Raw genomic sequence first — 20,684 nt, 5'->3', positions numbered from 1 at the left:
TTTTACTTAAAGGCAGCATTCAGTCATTCATTCATTCATCTTCTGCAACCGTTTGTTCCTGTGAAGGGTCGAGGGGTCTGCTGGAGCCTATCCCAGCTGTCATCGGGCGAGAGGCAGGGTACACCCTGGGCAGGTCGCCAGTCTATCACAGGGCTTAAAGGCAGCAATAAAAAACAAAACTTGCACAGCTAAATAAATAATTTTGTCATTTTGACCTCACATTGTCAGTAGAGATGACTAACGAGGATGTCAACAGACAGATAACCCTCTTCTCCTTAGTCTGCTGCACGTGTGTCCACCTACTGAAGTACAAGTGAGCCTTTGCCTCAGAGAAATATTTGCAGAACAAAGTAATTCATCTGTTAGTGTTGCTGTTGGTTCCAGATCCAAATCCTCCAGCTGTGTTTTCACAGCTGTCAGAGAGAAAAAACATGAAAACACTTTTTTGGTAGTATCAGTAGAAAACGTGCTTGGGCTTAACCATTTCTTTTCTGAGCTGAACCCAGTGTTGCCAGATACAGCTGACAGTTTCCAGCTCAAAAGCTGTTCAACTCCAGAATGGACACAAAACTGCCCAAAATATCAGATCAACACTGAATTTAGTATTTTAACCAACCAGCCTGCTTAGGCTAGCCTATCCAAAAAAAGAAAACACAGTTGAATCCTTATCTCCCTTGTACAAATTTGTAATATCTGTTGTATAGTAGATAGGAGAGGCCTCTATGGCAGCCTAGAGGATTGCTGATGTACTGTCGTTCTTTCATAGGTTTAAGGGGTTTATGGCTGTCATTGCAAAATATGTCAAAAGGTAGTCATCTGTGGGCCACCTTTCTCTATTATTTTGTCGGGGCCCCAAACAGTTGCTTGGTTTGCCTATCCTGAAGGTGCACCCCTGCATCTAGCTACTAGGAAGCCATTTGATGATGTCATGTAGTCCACGGTCTTCTTTCACGCTTCTGTACTGGCAGGTCAAACACACAAACACAGTCTTTTAAGGACTAGATGCAATGGGATTGTTTCAAAACAGCATTAAAACGTCTGAGCAGCCTTAAACAGCCTGCAACCTGGCCTAAAACCACCAAAGCCAGTACAAAGGTGGCGGTGGCAAGGAAAATCTTTTGTTATGTGTCTGGTAACACTGGCTATGACCAATCACCAACAGATGGGGACGACCAGGTCTGCTTATGTTTGTATTTAGCTGTCTTTTCTTGGAAACTCTTTAACCAGATTCAAACCCACTGCAAAAGCCCACCCAGTATCATTTCACTTGTCTTACAATGCCCTCTACTGTTAAAAGACCAGATTTCAGGATAAAGCCAAAATAGAGTTTTTCTTCCAAATCTAAACTATTGAGTAGGACGACTATAGTAACTTTGCAATGCAAGGTTTGCCGTGATTTGCAGTGTGTTTTTCAGCTTTTTGCAGTAAATATTGTTAAAACTTAATGCTTGTCTTGTGCTGCTGTGATTTATTTGTATAATCAAGGCTACAGATGCATGACAACAGCCAATTACTAAGAAACAGTCTGCCTGTGTCAGTCTTTGACTATTTGATGTATGGAATAACTTGACCTCTCGGCTATTTGAATTAAAACCATTCTAAGTTTAAAGGAAATTTGTAGCTCCAGGTTTAGAGGCATCTGAGAGCTATCAAGACTGCAGGAAAGTGAACTGTCTTGTGATGTGCTCTTATTGTGATCTATTGTCCTGTCCTATGTCTTATCATGTTTTTGTGTTACCTGCCGAGGGACTGCGGATGCAAATTAGCATTGTTGCTATAATCCGGCATATTTAACTCTATTGCTGTCTGAATAGATGTTCATTAATGTGCACTGTCCCTATCAAATAAATAAATAAAAATCAGGTAGAAGTAGTTTAACCAGTTTGTTTATTGTCTGCTTCCTCCTTTTTTGTTATCATCCATCCTCTAACTTTTTTTTTAAACTTTATTAAACAGATATTTCACAACAGAATAGCTAGTCTCCAAAATATAAATACAATCAAATGTCTGTCCAAGCTGAGCAGTGTTAAACAAATAAGCAAAATACAACAATATATATAACAGCCTATATATAGACTAAATAAGTTAAAGTCGTTCAATAACACACATAATGTCATTCTTTTTGCATATTTAACATGTTCCAGTGTCTTGTGGAGCAGGTTTTTTTTACAGGGCTTCATTTTCAAGAATCTGCATTTATATGTTAAACATTTACTTTACTAAATTTGCAAAACTGCAATTTTTCAATAACATAACACAACACTGAGACCCAGAACTAAACAGCAGATGGCAGCAATGTGATGACAATTGTACATATTTTTCTTAAGACATTTCAGGTTGTTCATAAAGGGATAGTTCATTAATGTGAACATTTCATAATGAACTTGGTGTTCTTTGCTCTAAAACAAAAGTTAAAATCTGCAGTTATCGTTATTTATAGGTTATTATGCTAACTATGGCATTCCTCCTGCAAGCTTGAGATCAAACTGGGTAGTATGTTCCCCCTGAACTAATATGAGTTTGACACCCCTGACCTAACTGGAAAATATACCAACACATTATGCATACACAATGACTTGGAAACCATTGACCTCCAGCCTCGAGAGGGCGACACTAATTTTGTGCTGTAGGAAGAGGTGAGGTGAACGCTTCCGGAGGACTGTGTTACCTGCATTGACTGAATTGAGTCTTGTGCGCTCCAGTTGTGTTTATCGCTGTTGGACAGAGAGAGATGGACATGTTTGACAGCATTCTGTTGGCGGATGAAAGGTCAGTTACTTTTTTTGCGTGTTGTCCAGTGTAACGGGGCGCGAGAGAGACATGTTTCTCGGTTCGGCACACATCTGAAATACAGCCGCGTCAGGCAAGTTAGATATTCCTAACGGGAAGTATGTCCCAGTCCCAAATATTCAGTTGCTGTTCACGAGTTCACGAGAATCGTCCATATGAACGGTCCCTTTCTTGTGGGATCCACGACCTCGTATGCTGCCTTCCAGTGGGAGTCGTGAGGTCGTAATTACGACATGGGAAGTACACAACTCCTTAACAAGGACCACGCGTAGTCAAAGTAAAGTGGTCATGGATACCACAAGCGAGGCCCGTTCATGTTGACCGTTCACGTAAAAATGGTCAACATGACCCCATTTGAGACAGAGGGAATTTTCGGTACGGATCTAGTTAACGAGTAGCGACCATTGACATTTTGCTGACGTTTTCAGAAATGATGGAGGTGACCGGTGGGGTAACATGTTTCACTTTACACGTAGGGAGGTTTGTTTTTGCTTTTATAATATGTGTGAGTTTGTAATATGCTTTGCTGCCTTTAAAATGGAACTCGTGAAGTTGTGGTTATAACATGGGAAGCAGTATACAAAATGCTTGGCTGGTCAACAGCAGTCATAAGTCTGAGAACACTGTTGCTAGGCAACTGTGGGTAATTTGATTAATCGACCTATCCTATGATTCTTTTTTATGAATATATCAACTACTTTCTGGAACTAAACAGCCAGCAGAGAAAACACACAGCCAAACTTTGAATTTGTCTATAAGCATATCAGAATTTCTTATATGTCTCAATATTTCATCAAATCCAAAAACAAGTGACTTAAAATGCAATTGATATTGTTTTTACTGCGCTTCAGGGTCCTTTCTGAGCCTATCCCCATGATTCTCCATAAACTATGCACTACATGGTGACTTGCCAAACAGAGTATAAAGCATAGTATGTAGGTCTGTGACACGTTGACAGCTGCGATGGTCCAAAATGCATTTCCTTGTTCACGTGAATCGGCAGCCGGACAAGCACAAAAAGTACTCCTTTGTTCCAGCTCATACACACCATCTACTCAGATGTCTTCTCTATGCTCTGTGCTGCAGTGATTTCAGTAAAAGTTATTGTTGATCCACGTTTATTAACTTCAACTCCAACATGAGCCACTCAGTTCCACTCGCCATTGTGTGAAGTACGGAGTGTAACTCAACACACCTGGCCAGTTGCCGCCTAGTGTCTCAGTGGCGTTGTTACAGAATGATACGGACACATCAGCGCACAGGTAGAAATGCTGTCAACAGCTGACCCCCTATGCCGTGGCTATGTAGTCAACGTGCTGCCAGTACTGTAATTGATGCTTAGGCCCTAGGCCTCATTTTCATACATGGTCCTGTGTCTCCATCTAGTGGGTTTATGGTGGTACTATAGATAACAAAAAGAACACTGTTTTCTAGACACTGAGACCTTTACAACAGTTTGCATCATGTTGCCTGTATTGTTAGGTTTTTCTAATTTTTCCATTTAAATTACTAATGAACTACAGAGTATTTGGTCATACACTGTGGTTACTTTCCAGGTTCCGAAGAGAAGGCTTCCAGGAGGGGTTTAAGAAGGGAACCCACCGGGGACTGCAGGATGGCCGCAGACATGGAGCCTTTCACGGGGCCAGACTGTCCTCTGAGGTGAGGAAACTCAGGTTGTTTTCTGAGCTGCTTTTCCCACACACGCCTGCATGCACTGACCACCATTGTCCTTCTGTTTCAAGGAAGTTGAAGTTTAATTCAGGCTCTGTTTGAGATTCAGCAGCCTGTTGGCTAATTAGATTTCTGTGTGAGCTTTTCAGGTTGATTTACTATCTCTAGCTCTTTTACAGATATCCTTCTATTATGGATTTACAATCACATGGAAATGTCTTCTCCAACATAACACAGATGTCAAATCAAGGTATGGTCTACACAGACAAGATTATCCACAAAAAATTAGCTTCATTATTCTGCAGGGGGTGTGACTTACCTTTTTTCTTTCACGTCTTATAATCTATTTACATTACTTTAATGACTTTAATTCAAAGTTTCTTCAGCTTATCAGGATAAAATGGTCCTGTTTATTTCCATATAGCTAATTTGCTCTAATAACAAAATTAAGATGTATATTTACCGTAGTTTAAATTTTTGTTTTCATTCATGCAAATAATCAAAATGTACTCTTTAATCTGAATACTTAATTATTACAAGCACATTATTTATAACAGCATTTGTGATTCTGTCCCAAATGATTTGATCACCTTCATCAAAGTGCTTTTCACTTTTGTTCTGATTGCTTCACAGTGTTTCCGTGGTTTTCCCCACATTAGTTATAAAGAATGAAATTGTTCAGAACTTATTTAAATGTAAAACTTGTTTCTGTCACTATAGTCGGTATCTGTGAAGCAGACTGTAAAAACCATAAAATTAACCCACCTCATCCTTTCATCTTTTGTGCTGTCAGAAAGCGTTTGAAAGCAATGGAGACTCTGCAGGATTTGATCCAAACCACTCTTCTTGATGATCCACTGTCTACGAAGCAACATGATGATACAGAGAAGCTTCGAGCGAAGTTCAGACAGGTAATTGAGTTCTTTACCATTTTCTGATCAAGGACTTTGTATTGAATTAGAACCAGTTACGGATTCTTTAGAACTCGTTGCAGAGATAGTACCTCAGCTTTCCAAAACACCAATGTGCTCCATAAAATACTGTCTGTAACCAAGCCCCCGCATTCTTAAGAGTTGCACAAATGACAACTATCACAGACAGTTAAAACGGTAATAGTGTCACTATTTGAAACAGGCTTTATTTTGCAGTGGACAATAACTTGATACTAGTCTGTCATTCTGATGAAGTTTAGTTTCCTCACTTTTATCAAAGCTGAAAGAGCACAATGACATCATGACAACAACTAGAAACATGTGGACAGGTGATTGGTCTGTGAATGTTAAATAAAAGACTTATCAAAACAGGAGCAAGAGCAAAGAATGCTCTTTTTGACAATTTTTACCAAAACAGACCCAGCTCACACCTTGCATCAAAATGTGCTCATGCTCAAAGTATTTGTGGGATACGGGATTGTGGGTACTTGGTTATGACATTCTTTTATTATTCAGTATCACCCGATCCAGGTCCCAATTTGATCTTCTATGAACAAAATTTTCTCCCCTGAAGACATTTCTTATCTTACTTGTATTTTCCTAGATCATATGTGCAACTATATTAAGTCCAATAAATAGGGCTGTCAAAGCTAATGTAGTGAGGAAAGGGTAGCTTATACCTTAGCTCTAGAGGCTCCAACAGACTGTGAAAACTTGTGTTCTTTACTACGGAAATGCGCCGGTCATCCAATGCCAAAGCTCTGCAATCCTGGGCAAATATGTGATATTGGCTCTCTATATTGTTGGCTTTCCTGAATAAATAAATTCAAAAGCATAATATGTTTGTTTTGTTTGTTTGGTTGGATACTCTTTGTCAACTTTCAGGACTTCTAGGAAAATGCGCTGATGTTTTTGGGTGATTTGATGTTGGCTCTGTTTATGAAGTCAAATGTTTTCTTGTCATCAGTTTTTACACTCAGGCCGCACATGGGTTCCAAGGTTCAAAATATAATCTGGGCTTTGTGGGGGTCTCTCTGCTGACTGTTGTCGGTGCTCTTTGGCCAATTGCTTGTTGCAGCACTTAAACACACACAGAATAGCCCACTTTTTCATCAGGTTACCATGTGGCACACAAACTCATAAACAAAACACCAGTGCTGTTCATGGATTTTAAGCGATGTCAGTTCCATGAGTGATCCATTGTTTGCACAACTTTCAGCTGTGCCCTAAATAATAAATGTGTTTATTTGCATATGAAGAGCGGAACTGAGATCCTATCACAAGGTCACCCATGGTCACTTCATACTCATTCTAATGCCAGGTGTGAACAGGTCAAATGTCTCCTGTGAGTTATGTAGTTCTTCTGCATTAGCAGTGCAGTTATTGGATAGTCCCTAATCTCTGTGTTACTGTGCAGGTCTGTGCTATGCTGAATGTCCCTGCTGACTTCAATCAACACATCAAGACAGCAGAGGGAACTTCATTCTAAATCTGTGCTAATGATGAGGACCGTACTACCATGCCCCATGCAGACGGAAGGAAGGCTGAACTGCTTCAGCTTGCAGCTCTGATGTCAGTTGCACATGCAGGGCAGCGTGCTGCAGATTCATTAAAGTGCCGGGAGTTTGAAGCATTGATTGTGTCGGCTTTTGAGGACCTGATATGTGGAAAGATCAGTCTGAGGAGATGACGCAGACTCTCTGCACTGTTCACCTATGGAACTGAGCTCCAGTAAGACTCAAAAAACTGTGATTTTGAGATACAAGTGGATTTGCTGCAGTGATTCGATGAGTGAACTGAAGGAAATTAGAGAATAATACATGGGCTGTGCAGGATGAATGTTGTTTTCCAAAATGCATTTATCAGAACAGAGGCAAGGGCAGAATAAAACGCTCTTGGTCTCGGAAGGACCCACTGTGTTTGGAACGTTTAACTAAATAACTGGAAGTAAAAATTTTCGAGTTTATAAAACATGATGCATACACTAATATTAAATCCATTTGCTGTGCTACTGTGTGCAATGTATACAGTGCCTATTTGAAGACCTTCTCTTTCAATAGTGGTTCTTTATTTTTATCATTTTCTATAGTGTAGATTAATATGGAAGACATCAAAACTATGAAGGACCTCATACAGAATTATACAAAACAGTGTTAAACCAGAATGTTTTGTCAGTACCCACCTTTTGCTGTGACATTCTCTCAATCATCTGCATTTGGTTAGTTACCTGGAATAGTTTTAATAAACAGGTGTGCCTTGTTGAGGATGAGTTTGTGGAATTATTTTGCCTTCGTAATGTGTTTGACAACAGTTGAGTTGTGCAGAGGTAAGGTTGGTACTTAGATCTACAGTGAATTAAACTAACATTCTAATCTATATTCTGGTAAGAACCACTCAACTCAGTACAGAGAAATGACAGTTTATCGGTACTCAGTCAATCTGGAAAATGTCAAGAACCTTGAATGTATCCTCAGGTGCAGTCATGAAAACCATCCAATGCTATGATGAAACAATCTCTTGTGAAAAATGTCCCAGGAAAGGAAAACCAAGAGTTACTTCTGTAGAGAAGAAGTTCATTAGAGTTACCAGCCTCAGGAACTGGAAACTGACAGCAGCTCAGATTAGAGTCCACATAAATGCTTCACAGAATTCAGATGGCAGACATATCTGAATATCAGCTAGGAGACTGGGTGAATCAGGCCTTCCTCATTTAATTGCTGCAAAGAAGACAGTACTGAGGAAGGAGAACAAGAACAACTGAATTCTTTAGGCAAGGAACAAATATTTTATTTTGTCTTTGTGAGACAAAAAAAGGTACACAGATAGTTTCCCCATCTGGTTTGCATTTGAAAAACGAATGATGGTCCTAATTTGTTTTTCATCTGGACAATGACCCCAATGCACCTAACTACCTTAACATATATGATAAAGTCATTAAAAGTCAGATTTATTTAGAGTATGTTGGTTAACAAATTAAATACATAAAAAATATGTAATAATATAATAAGTTCATGTTCATGAGATTTTAACCATTAAATAGTCTATAGTATAGACTCTATACTATGCTCATTTATAATTTTGCTTTGGTGTTCTATTCAAATAGCTTTAATCTTCACACACTTTAATCATCACACTAAATGTTTGTGCAGCCCCTCTTTCACACAGAGGGTGGCTCTGTTACTCAGTTTCAGCTCCTATTTCTCTAACCCCAACTCCCTGAAAGTCTAGTTGGCTCTGATTTGTCTGCTTACTCACTTTGTTGTGATTGGTCAGTCAGGGAATGTGTTGTACTAGGCAGGCATTATATAAATATAAATGAGCTTTATTAGCCAATCATACTCACTCACCAGCCAGTTCATTAGTTACTTCTTACTAGTACTGAGGTTGACACTATTTCCATCCTCAGAACTGCTTTAATTCTTTATTCAACAAGGTGCTGGAAACAGAGTTTGGTCCATATTGACACGATAGCATCACACTGGTTTTGCAGGTTTGTTTGCTAAACTTCCAAGATGCCAATGTCCCATTCCTCTACATTCCAAAAGTGCTATTGTATTGAGACATGGGCACTGTGGAGGCTGTTTGAGTACAATGAACTCAAAGTCATGTTCAACAAACTAGTCTGATTTGATTTTAGCTTTGTGTCATAGTGCGTTAGCCTGCCAGCAATAGCCCAATCATGGGTACCCTGGATATAAAGGGATGGACAAAGTCAGCAACAACACTCAGGTACGCTGTATACTGCAGTTCAGTGCTCAACTTGTTTCACCAAAAGCTTGTTGAGTTGTTGTTGCTACTGGAAAAGGTTACAAAACCATCTCTAAAGAGTTTGAAATCCACAGTCAGACAGATTGTGAAGAAACAGAGGAGATGTAAGACTTCTAAGCAACTAAAGGCCTCTCTCACATTGATTATTGTTAGTGTTCTTGAATCCACAATCAGAAGAACACAGAACAACCATATACCAACAGACATATTATACATGCGCATTTATTTATTCAAGAAAATGAATCAGAAAGTAGTAAAGCAGAACATTTCTGTGGGTTGCAAGTGAACCATTTTTTTCAGCATCTGTTGTGACTTTCTCGTGCAGCAATAGCAGCAACTGATTAGTCATCTACAGCAGCTTGGAGGAATTTTAGCTCAGCACAGAGCAACTTCAGTTCGGAGATGCTGTTGGGTTTCCTCACTGAACTGCTTCAGGTCCTTCCACAACATTTCTATTGGATTAAGGTCAGCATTTTGACTTGGCCATTCAAAACATTAATTTAGTTCTTCTTTAACCATTCTTTTTAGCACAGCTTGGTAGTGTAACTCAATCCATCAGAACATCAAAGCCGTCCTGGCCCAGATGCAGCAAAACAGGCCCAAACAAGGACATTACCACCCTTGTGTTTCATGGATGTGAGGAAGTTCTGATGCTGGAATGCAGTATTGTTTAGTCTCCAGACATGAGCCTCTCATTTAAACCAAATAATTCTACTTTGGTCTCATGCATCCACAAAACATTTTTCTTCTCACTTTTCCACATGATGTTTAGCAAACTGCAGACGGGCAGAAATGTTCTTTTTGGAGAGCAGTGGCTTTGTCCTTGCCACTCTGCCATGAACACCATGGTTGATGGTGGATGGCTTTTAGAGTGATATTTGTTGGTTCAAACTCTTTAGAGGTGGTTTTGTAACATTTTGATGTAAATGAAAATAATTAAGTGATGGAAATGGTTGGGTACCTATAACAGACACACACTAAAGGAGGGAGGAAACTGCAGTCTCAATAGACAGCTTAAGGATGTTCTATCCTTAATTAACATGTTAGATCTGATCAGTTTGTCTAGGTATTTAGTTGACTCAATACCTATATCCAACTTCCTGTATGTTTCTGAAAGTCTGAAAAAGCTGTTTCACTATAGAGAATGTGTCACGTTAAAGGAGCAGCACCGGGTGTGGGTCATATTTATTTATTTATTTATTTATTCCAATTTGTGAATGTGAATTATGGTTCTTGCACTTACATAAAAACTTGTCATGGTGTTCCACAGGGATCTGTGCTAGGACTGACTAATATTTGAGAATTTCCCTCTGTTTCCTTCAAGTTTGGATTGGTGTTGGAGTAGACCTCCCTGTTTCCACCAAGTCTATTTCAGAATGATCAAAAGCAAGATGGTGTGGATTTTTATTTTATTTTTATTTTTGAAAGAATATTAATACAAATATGAAATTTTTTGTTATTTGGTCGTCGAACTTTACATTACCCAAATCCATGCTTCAGTCTGACATTATTTGCAATGCAGTTGCTTTGTAATTGCACACAGCTTGGTGGCAAGTTAAATTTTGAATTGTTCCTGTTGTTGTGACACGAGTTACTTAGCTATTTTAACTTTTCTCTTCAGTTTTTGTAGGTTTGAGGTCTGCTATCAGGACACAGCATGCCTCGACAGCTAGTGGCAATCAGCACTCATGGTACGTTGTCCCCGGAACTGTCTTATCTTATCTTAACGGCCAGGATAAGATTTGACCACCTGTAAAAGGCCAGGTGAGAGGGTAAAACTTCCTCTTTTTCTGAGGCCTTCTGTGAACAATGCTTTTAGTGTGTGCAGGTAAGGGAGGATTTGCAGTTTTCTAAGTAAGAAACAAATCTAAAGGTAGTATAGGAGGGTTATAGATCAGGCCCCGATGCAGAAGGCTGCTTGTCCTGAATGATTTATGTTGACCTCACAAGGACTTCTAGAGGGATGTTACATCAACATTAGTTCCTTGTGGAACTAATATTTATAATATACTTGTGTGTAAGTGTTGTCACAGCCATTTTCCAGCAGTTTTTATTTGTTGATATTTCTAGGTAGAGGTGGGGAGTAGCTTGAGGGATGTATATCTTGCATGCTGTGCAGTAATAATAATACAGTATGAACCAGACTTTCATCCTGGCATCATCTTAGCATTTCAACAGCTGCATCTCTATAAATCTTGGAAGGACGACACCTAAGAGTTTAACAGTAGAGAAGAGAACTCCTCGTGTCAGTAGAATAAGTCTCTGTTGATCGATGTCAATGGTTTAAATGAGGAACCCGAAAAAGGATCTAAATCTAATTTAGAACGCCTCTCATAATATTGATTTGAAAGTGTGACAAATGTAAAGGTGCACTCAATATCCATTTGCCTCATCAGTTTTTTGATGTACTGAAATTATGAAAATGACTGTCCAAGGTCCAATTTATGTGTCATGATTTTTGATTTGTGGCGTTATTTCCAGTTTTATTTCGTTAATAAGTTAAGTTTGTGTATCTTAAGTGGTTTTACTTCCTGTTTTTGTTAAGCTCAGTTGGTGATTCAGTATTAGTAAGTGGTGTATGTGGTGCAGTGCTTTTGTGGTGTTTTCTTGTGTTGGTCAGACTACACAGTAGTAAACCAAATGTAGTCCAGTAATTTACCCTAAGTTGATTGAGATATACACAATAAATTCAATTTAATTTCAGGTGTATTTATTTATATAGCATCAATAACAATCCAAATTGTTTCCAGACGCTTCGTAGAACCCAGAGTCTGAAACCCCCAGAGCAAACACTACGGTTCCTTTAAATCTGTGTCGCACTTTCAAGTCTCGGTAGTGTCAAATGCAGCACTGAGATGTAACAGGACAAGTAGAGAGAAAAAATTAGTTGTCTGAAGCAATGAGGAGATTGTTAGTAACTTTAACCAGTGCTGTTTCTGTACTATGGTGAACTCTAAAACCTGACTGAAAAAATTTCAAACCCCTGTTTTTAAGGTCACATTTTTTTTTGTAGGCTTGTGTGTAATTAGAGCAGCCTATGTTATTATAGCATGACATGTAGCAGATTCTTCAGCTAAATATTCATTCTGTAAATTCTACACAAGCAAAATGTAACAAAAATAGGTATCAAGATTAGTAGTGCTTTTTACACCAAATGTAAGTATGTTAACATCAGTTAACATCATCTAATTAGGATGTAGACTCTCAAGTGAAATGTTTGCAGAATCATCTCCTCTGGACAAAAACAGACAGCTAGATTTCCAAACTCCATCTAGTTTATGTTTTAATTGTGTTGACGACACAAAGATGAGCACAATTTTGCCTCAGTTGCACACAACTGGGATGAAGTAGACAAAAGTGTGTTGAATTACTTGTGAAAGCAGAACAAAAACAGTCTATGGCTTTGTCAAGCATGACACTGAATCTATTTACAAACTCAAATCAGCTCACTGGCAGTTTGAAAAGTGGAGCAAAGAGTTTTTTTTTTCTCTTTTATAAATATAAAAAGGGGTAAGGAAGGTAGGCCACTATGGGCCTAAAGAGAGGATAAAAGTCTCTTTCATCGAGACAGCTTAACACTCAACAGAGTTATACATATGCCATTTTCTGATGTGGCACCGGTATCGAAGCATGCCCTGGACTGTCTGGTTTCCATTTCTGGAGCTTCACCTCAAGCAGGTTTAGCAGAGCTAGTAGGCACTCAACCAACAAGCAAAAACAAGAAGAACACAACAAATAAAAAGCCTACAAATTAGAGATAGATCTTGACTGTCACATGAGGTATTGTGGATGAAAGCATTTCTGTACATTGTTTCATTATCCCTTGTTTTTGGAAGAGCATGGAAAGTCATATCACGTAGTTAAAAACAAAAAAAAAAACTGAACATATAGAATCTACACAAAAAAAAACAAATGATGATGTCAAAAACAGAATTTTCTATGAGAAAATTTAAACTTAGAATGGCAGTATAATGACATTTATATGTAAAAAAACAAAAAAGAAACAAAACACCAAAATGTAGCAGCAAACAACAAGAGAAAAAACAATCTATTATGAGTTTTTGTCATCATTTTTTGAAACACGTAGCTGGGATTTATTTTCTATAGCAGCAGAATACAAGGGAGTGTTTCTCTCCTACTCTCTATTCTTAACATACAATCCTAAATGTAATTTAATGGTTCCAACAGAGTGTGACATACTCACAGAGTTCAGAGTGTTTTCCACACTTTCATTTCAAGAGAGCCCTCTTGCTCGCGATAAACTGTCCTTCTTCACATATGAAGTATATATGAAGGTGGCCGTGAAAACGTCCTGGATTGAACTCCACAGAAAAAAAGACACTTGTGAGCCTAAACCCTTTTTAACCAATAGCCACTTTTTCACTTTTCTTGGTAATGTTGCCAATTTAGCTCTCCACATTTTTAGGCAAGTCCCAAGAAGCTCAGCCCATGTCTTTTAGGCTTGTGCAAAATAGTCTTATCGCGCCTCTTTTTTCTTTTCTTAGCTTCAGCTCTTGTTCATCTTCTTCATCTTCCCATAATCCATGAGCCCCATTTGAACTGAAGTGGTGCAACGAAGAAGATACTGTCCTGGGAATTTAGATGCAGACGTAATTTTACCACGTTTCTGGAATGCATGGATGTTCTGGTGTAAGAAATAAGCTCACTGTTTTGGGTGAAACAGCAGTAGGTAGAGCCACGGTCAAAAATAAAATAAATAGGTTTTCTGTATAAAAAATAAAGCATTATTTTAACTACAAAAATAATACTTATTCTTAATTTTTACCTCTGGACATTCAGCTTGTGGATCTGCATGCTGAGTCGTAACTAGACAGAGAACTTTTCTTAATACAGTAGCCCTGCCTATATGAAACATGCTGCTGTGACTCCGTCCTCAAGGGTCCAGCTCATACCACCATCCCATTCACGTTCTGTTGCAGACTTTATTACTGTGATTTTTAGTTGAGCCAGCATCACTGACCAAAAGTGCTTTAGAAAAAAAAAATCTTTTGAATAGTATTAGGTCTAGCTGGTCAGGAAAAGAAAACAGACTGTGAACTGCTCTGCTTGCATGTGCATTGATTTGATCTTATGGGCAAGCTGAAATGGATTAAGCAACTGTGATCAAGGAATGAACAGAGAATCCCATTTGTCCAAACCTTCACATCGGCAGCCCGGTCTCTAGGCTCATAAAAGCAAAGCATCACACACTACACTTGCTTTAAAAACAAAAAAGCTTGGAAGAAAAGTTGTAGATTATCTGATAAAGATGTCTAAAATGATGTGAAAAGTAAGCACTGATATATAACTGTCTGCACTAGATCACAAGACTAAAGAAATCTAAATCACTCAACACGTGACAGAAAAGAATATAAAACAAAAACAGCCTCTTTGCTTTAATAAATGTCAAGTTTCGGGTGAGGACCCGAAGACAGACTCTGAGGACTTGCTATACACTTTGGGATGTTTTAATAGGCAGGCTGACTCTGTGGCAAGGTAAAGATTCATAGTTTAATATGTGAGGGATTAAGAAAAAAAATTCATCTGCTCTGTGGCTTCAAATCCAGCCCATGCCGGTGACTGATATTCAGTGTTTTCTGTAGAGCTCATTTCCTATCCCAGGAATGTGACATGGGGCACGTTGCGGGGTGGGTGGAATGCTGTGTTTTATCGTGCAACCACAGTGGACAGCTGACATGCGAGCAACATGTCAGCCATGATAGCAGGCCATGAGCAAGGAGGAGAAAGATGAGGAGGAGAGGCTGAGTTCAGATGAGGCACCTGTTCCCCGATCACCAGCCCTCTGACGACAACTTTCCCCAAGTCATCAGGTCATCAGGTGAATCTCCCTCTGGATCAATAAAGTATCTATCTATCTATCTACCTAATTATCTACCTATCTATCTATCTATCTGGTGTCTATCTGTCTGTCTACCATCTCAGATGTTGATGTCTCTCACATCTGTTGGGGTGTAGGACAGGTCCACATCCTCTTCTACACGTTTGATTTCTGTTGTGCTGTTGTGTTTCTGAGCCTGCCGCAGGCTGTACTCCAGAAGAGACTCTATCTGCTCCTGACATGACCGCAAGCAGTCCTGCAAGCACACAAGTCAACACTAAGTCAAGATCACTCTTCACACTAATGTCAAGACCAAATGTGGCTTTTCACTTTGGAAGAATACTTGTGTTTCCATACCGGGTCACTGCGGATGACCTGCGACAAGAAGTTGGTGAGGTTCTGGGAGGACAAGGAGGCATCTTGGCTCTTAAGGTAGAGGCCCTGAACGGCTGCTACGACACTGCCTGCCGCCACCATGGACGGAGGACTGGCAATAAAGTTGACATCTGTTGAAACAACACCAGCACATCATTACAGAATATTTATGTGGAGTAGCAGTTTTATTATAAATTATTCAATTATATATTATATTATTTCCTAAAGTTCAAGTGAACCGTCACGGTGTCAGTAAATTAATATGATTCAATAATTAATAAAAAATAATACATCAGGTAAATAAATAGAGAGAAAACAGGACATTAAATATAGTAAATATATGTTACCCCAATAGAACATACTGCACCTCTAATGTTTACCTAAACATGTCTGTTTACTGTACATAAAGATTTATGTCACTTGAACTTATTTGAAGACATAAGGCTGATGTCCCACCAGTTGCGCAGAGGGCCACAAAGGTCTGGGCGTGTTTCCTGAGGATTTGCTTTGTGGATGGGTAGATCCTCAGCTTGGAAAGGAAGTGGTCAATGAAGTCATGAGGAGTGACTGAAGCCAGATCCCACTTTAGCTTGTTGAGCACAAGTAACTCCATTTGCTGTGAACAGACCAGACCAGAGGGATTCACTTACTTGTAGGTAAAAAATAAATAAATCTTCTCCTTTCCTGACTGCTGATTCGTCTATCTCTTTGGTTTTTGTATTTCTAATCGTATATCATATGCTTCCACATTTTTTGGTTAATTTGGTCATCTCTTTCCTTTGCCCTGCATAGATCAAAATACTGCAAATACAATTACCCCTAACCCCAACCCTTCCAATACTATAAAAACACAGTTACGTGCAAACTATAAAACCATTGTATGCACCTTTCTTGAATAAACTGAAATAGGTTTGGTAAATTTAAATATGATTATATTGGGATCATCTTTCTTGAATATTACTTTATCCCCTTTGGTAAACTCACAACAAGAGGAACAAAATAAAACAGATGTCAAGCAAACAGAGAAGAAAAGTATGTGTCTGTAACTGACTGAATGCTCAATTTATTGCCAACAGGTGGCGCCTCTGTCTTATGGCCACTAGGTGTCCCTGTGAATCCGTGTTCCCTTGGCATGGGCTGAGACCATTCATGAAATCAGAGGCCTTCCGATCACCATGGGAAAGTCAAGGGGCAGCCATTGAGAGACTGCGGCTAATTTCTTCTTTTCATTTCAACTGAAAGATTTATCTGTAGCCTTAACGTAATCAGTCATTTTAGATCATGGTGACGCTGACAAACTAGAAGAACTGCAAACACTCAGCAGTCTCCGGTGCATCAAGCTCACGTAAACCTAATGTAGCATAAATGTTATGCAACAGTTTGCAGAAGTCAGTTACCAGCAGTTCTTCCGGCTGGACCGAGTTGTCCGTGTAGATGCAGAGTTTCTCTGCTGTTAGGGGTACAGTTTCCTTCATCTTAGATGCTAGAAACATGCATGTAGCTCCGAGCAGCTGTAGTCTTGCTTTCCTGGTGGCCTCCACTGATAAAAATCTGTCCAAATAGTTCATAGCCAGTGGAAAAACCTCCTCCTCACATTTCTGTTCCTCGCAGACCTAGGAGGTGAGAAAAGCACTTAGAAGAGACTATTGCTTGCAGGAAGAACCCCCCACCCCCATTCATATGCATTGTGGAGTCTTTTCTCCCATTGGCTCTGTCTCTTAACATGTGCACATCTGTGTTAAATATCTAAGCTGCCACAAAACAAAACCAGAAAAACTTACTAAACTTACTAAACATCCATTGAGAGACGCTAAAGAAAGTAGCTTTGCAACAAAAGTAATCTAAAGGTAAACTGTAATTGGCCTTAAATAGCATGTAGTTTAAAACCATGCCAGGGATGAAACCAGTCAGGAATTAGGTTGCAGTCATTTCTGACTGGGACACAAAGGTGGCGTCAACGCACGTTTCACTCATTTATGTCTAACTTCGTCATCTTCTCAAAGCAAATTCAGAAATATTTATAAATTATCAGACTGTGTATAACTAGCATGTGAGCCTCGTGTGGTCGAATGTGCCAAACTGCGACTGGTTTGGATAAAAGACTAATAATAATAGGTTAATAGTAATTTCTTGTGCTTTTTCACGCTTCCCTCGACTTCTCCATGAACAAATTAGGAATATATGTATATTTATAAACATATATATATAATAAAATTATATAAAATAAAATAAATCCACCCCTTCATGTAAACGTTTGAAAATACTATCAGACGCGAAAATGAACATGGCTTTATTACTTTTACAGTTTTAAAATGTCAAATCTTATTTGCGACCTTCACCAGACTACTGATTATTAGTAAACAAAACCAACTTTACCAGTTGGTGACTATCCGGCGAGTGTTAGCAGTCAGTCTGCAGTCTCATGATGTAGATGCACCTCGGGCTGTTTTTAAATGAGTTACTCTCATTATCGTACATACTAAACATTTTAAACTATCTCAAAATCCTTCTTTCTATACGACAACAAAGATGGCGCGTATTACTGGCACGGGCCAGACTGCATACGTGTACATTGCTTTTATTTTGGAATATTTCCTCGTCTAGATGGATTTAATACCTTTCAGGAAAATATAGGCTGAGAAATAATGAACACGAAAGACGTTTCATAGTGGGAGACCAGTACTGTGGTGATCTCCCCATACAGACGAGGAACCACAGTCACCAGGACATACTTTTCGGAGCCTTTGTTAAACATTCACAATGAAATAGCAGATATTAATTGATCGCGTTTTAGACAACACGAATAAGGATAAACGGAGACAAAACTGTCAACAAGTTTGCAGCAAAACTCAGGCAGACGAGCAAAGTTTAAGTGGCGTTAAACTAACCTCTAACATCCAGGTGGCAACTATTTTCCTCATATTTGGTACAATTTCTTTCTGGACACACTTGAAGTAGTTTGGCGAAGGTAAATAGATTTCCTCTGCCTTTAGCATAGTGTGTAGAACTCGGTCGTTGAGCAGGTTGACATCCTGGTAGGCTCTCCTGATGGAGTCCACTTCGCAGCACAGCAGCTGGTCGTCCATAGTACTTCTGTTATGAATAGGCTACGGTTATGTCCCCAGATATAATTCTCGTATCGCCTCGTTAAAAAGTCTTTGTCACAGCAGGACGAGGCAGACGTCCGGAAGGGTACAGTCAGCTAGTTTTAAATCCTTTTTTCTACTTTCTGGGTGAATGTTTCGGCTGCTGCTGCTGCTGCTGCTGCTGCTGCTGCTTCCCCGGTGTCCGCGAGGTCTCTGAAGAACTAGCAGCTTCGCCGTACAAGACAAAAAGTCTACGAACGCGCACTGGCACGGGGGCAGTTGTTGTGCCGTGTGCGCGTGATGACGTCAGCCGTTGTTAAGAGGGGGATCAAGGAGACGTGCAGTCTGCTAGGGAGCGCGCGCTTATACGCGTAAGCCACATATAAGAAAGAGACAGACAGCACCCCTGGCGCCTCTCCCCTCCTCCTCCTATAGCTTGGTCGCTTTTGAGGAGGGGCAGGATCTGGGCCGAGTCTGGGGGACGTCTGTCTTCTGCGAAGAAGAGCCGGCCAGGAGGAGGCTGGCCGCGTACAGTCGTTAGGGGGCGATAGCGGCCCACAGCCCACCTTATTCTGTTTAACTGAATGAAAACAGCAGCTGTCTGAGCAAACATAAGGTGAGCACATGGGCCAATAGTGAAACACTGCTTTATTCATTCATCCCTTTTACTCCACATAACAGGAGAGAGGCCAGGAGGGAGTGTAATAAATCAGACTATTCTAAACACCTTAAAGGCCATTTTCACCTGTAGTGTCCCTCCTTCCTTCTGACTGAAACAAATGGCTGTCTGGGATACGACATGTTCTTGTTTGAAGACTGGGGAGTCATAAATACAACAGAATCACACTGTGTTTATTTCAAATTATGTTGAATGGAATGGAGTGAATTTGATTAATTCACCAATCAGGCTAATGTTAATTATTTCATTTTAAGTGAGTTGAGAAGCAGTAGTCTAGTTTGGTTTGGTAATCTTAAAGGCTTTTCCTGACACACACACACACAAATACACACACGCAAACACGCACGGACACACACACACACACCTCCCACAGGGAGGAGACTGGAATTACACCAATGGGAGGAATTACTGTTACTAGGCAGACACTGGTGTAACTTTTTATGTAGGGAAAAGTTCAGAGCATTTGAAAAGTTAACATTGTTACCCCCATCAAAGTCCGTTAATGTCTTTCATATGTCCTTGACAATCACGCTATTTTCCCGTTGACAGCTTTCTGGTGCAGGAGTTCAGGACATTCAAGACTGGAGAGGACACATCATTCAGAGTCATTTAGTCTGACATTTAAACTTGATAAAAAGCACAGTCCAGTCAATTAGACCCTGTAAATAGCAATGTATTTAGCTCCTCAAGTTAAAACTTAGAAGTGTACATTGTGTATATTTCCTAATCTAGTTTAAATATGAATTGGAGTCTTTCACATTCTTGGAATTCCTCCCTGGGCTATTGGGTGAACTACCGTAATGCCTAAAGTGTGTTACACTTTCTATGGACAGGGCCCATTGTGAGGGATAAAGAAATATAAATAACTTTGGTTTTGAAAAATATTACATGTAACTATTGATTCACTAAGTATTTACAAGTGTAACAAAATTGTACAATTACTAAAACTACAAACATTGTGGCTTCTGTTCACTCTCTCATAATATGTTAATAATGTGTGTTAATTTTAATGTCTAATTTTAACAACTATTACCCATGCATATACTGACTTTTCACGTGGTTTCTGCTTCAACATTACTTTCCTCCTCTGAAATAATACAGTTGTATAATTGTTGGCTATACTAATCTAACAAAACTTACCTCACTATCTAAGTTTTTCTAACTTTTGTTGTCTTTTGCGGTCATTTTACTTAAAACATGTCCCTTGTAAAACATTTATAGAGCCAACTTTATTTTATTTAGTAAACTATAAAATGTTTTCAGATGATGTGTTGGGAACAAAATGTTCAGTCTATTCCACAAACACTAACAGAAAACCAGTTACCAACAGTTTTCTGGTTCTCCTACAAAGACAACAGACAGGGGCTTTTTGTGTGAAACAAAGGGAGCTGGAGCATGTGACTTTTGCAGTGAGGCTCTTCTAGCAGCATTGTGGTAACAGGGAGGAGTTTTCAAAGAGGCTCGTGTGAAGACAGCTAGACAGACTACTGATCACACTGCCAGGACCTATGGCAGAAAAATAAATATATCCGTGCTGCAAT

General features: G+C 39.4%; 2 protein-coding genes across 2 annotated transcripts; one reads left to right on the top strand and one right to left on the bottom strand.

Annotated features, from left to right (window-relative positions):
• The first annotated feature begins 2,628 nt into the window (after positions 1-2,628).
• lto1 (LTO1 maturation factor of ABCE1) lies at positions 2,629-7,657 on the top strand. The gene is made up of 5 exons (XM_084541739.1): positions 2,629-2,769; positions 4,347-4,452; positions 4,644-4,714; positions 5,258-5,375; positions 6,814-7,657. The coding sequence occupies exons 1-5, from the start codon at positions 2,732-2,734 to the stop codon at positions 6,883-6,885; spliced, it is 405 nt and encodes a 134-aa protein (XP_084397865.1). The 5' UTR covers positions 2,629-2,731; the 3' UTR covers positions 6,886-7,657.
• Positions 7,658-10,651: 2,994 nt separating this feature from the next.
• ccnd1 (cyclin D1) lies at positions 10,652-18,694 on the bottom strand. Its single transcript, XM_084541700.1, has 5 exons — positions 18,267-18,694; positions 16,776-16,991; positions 15,835-15,994; positions 15,361-15,509; positions 10,652-15,259 (listed from the first exon to the last, which is right to left on the bottom strand). Exons 1-5 carry the CDS (start codon positions 18,462-18,464, stop codon positions 15,104-15,106), a joined length of 879 nt encoding a protein of 292 aa, XP_084397826.1. The 5' UTR covers positions 18,465-18,694; the 3' UTR covers positions 10,652-15,103.
• Positions 18,695-20,684: the final 1,990 nt, after the last annotated feature.

This window comes from Chelon labrosus (assembly GCF_963514085.1).
Source record: "Chelon labrosus genome assembly, chromosome: 3".
NCBI lineage: Eukaryota > Metazoa > Chordata > Actinopteri > Mugiliformes > Mugilidae > Chelon > Chelon labrosus.
This window is presented reverse-complemented; position numbering and strand designations above follow the sequence as displayed.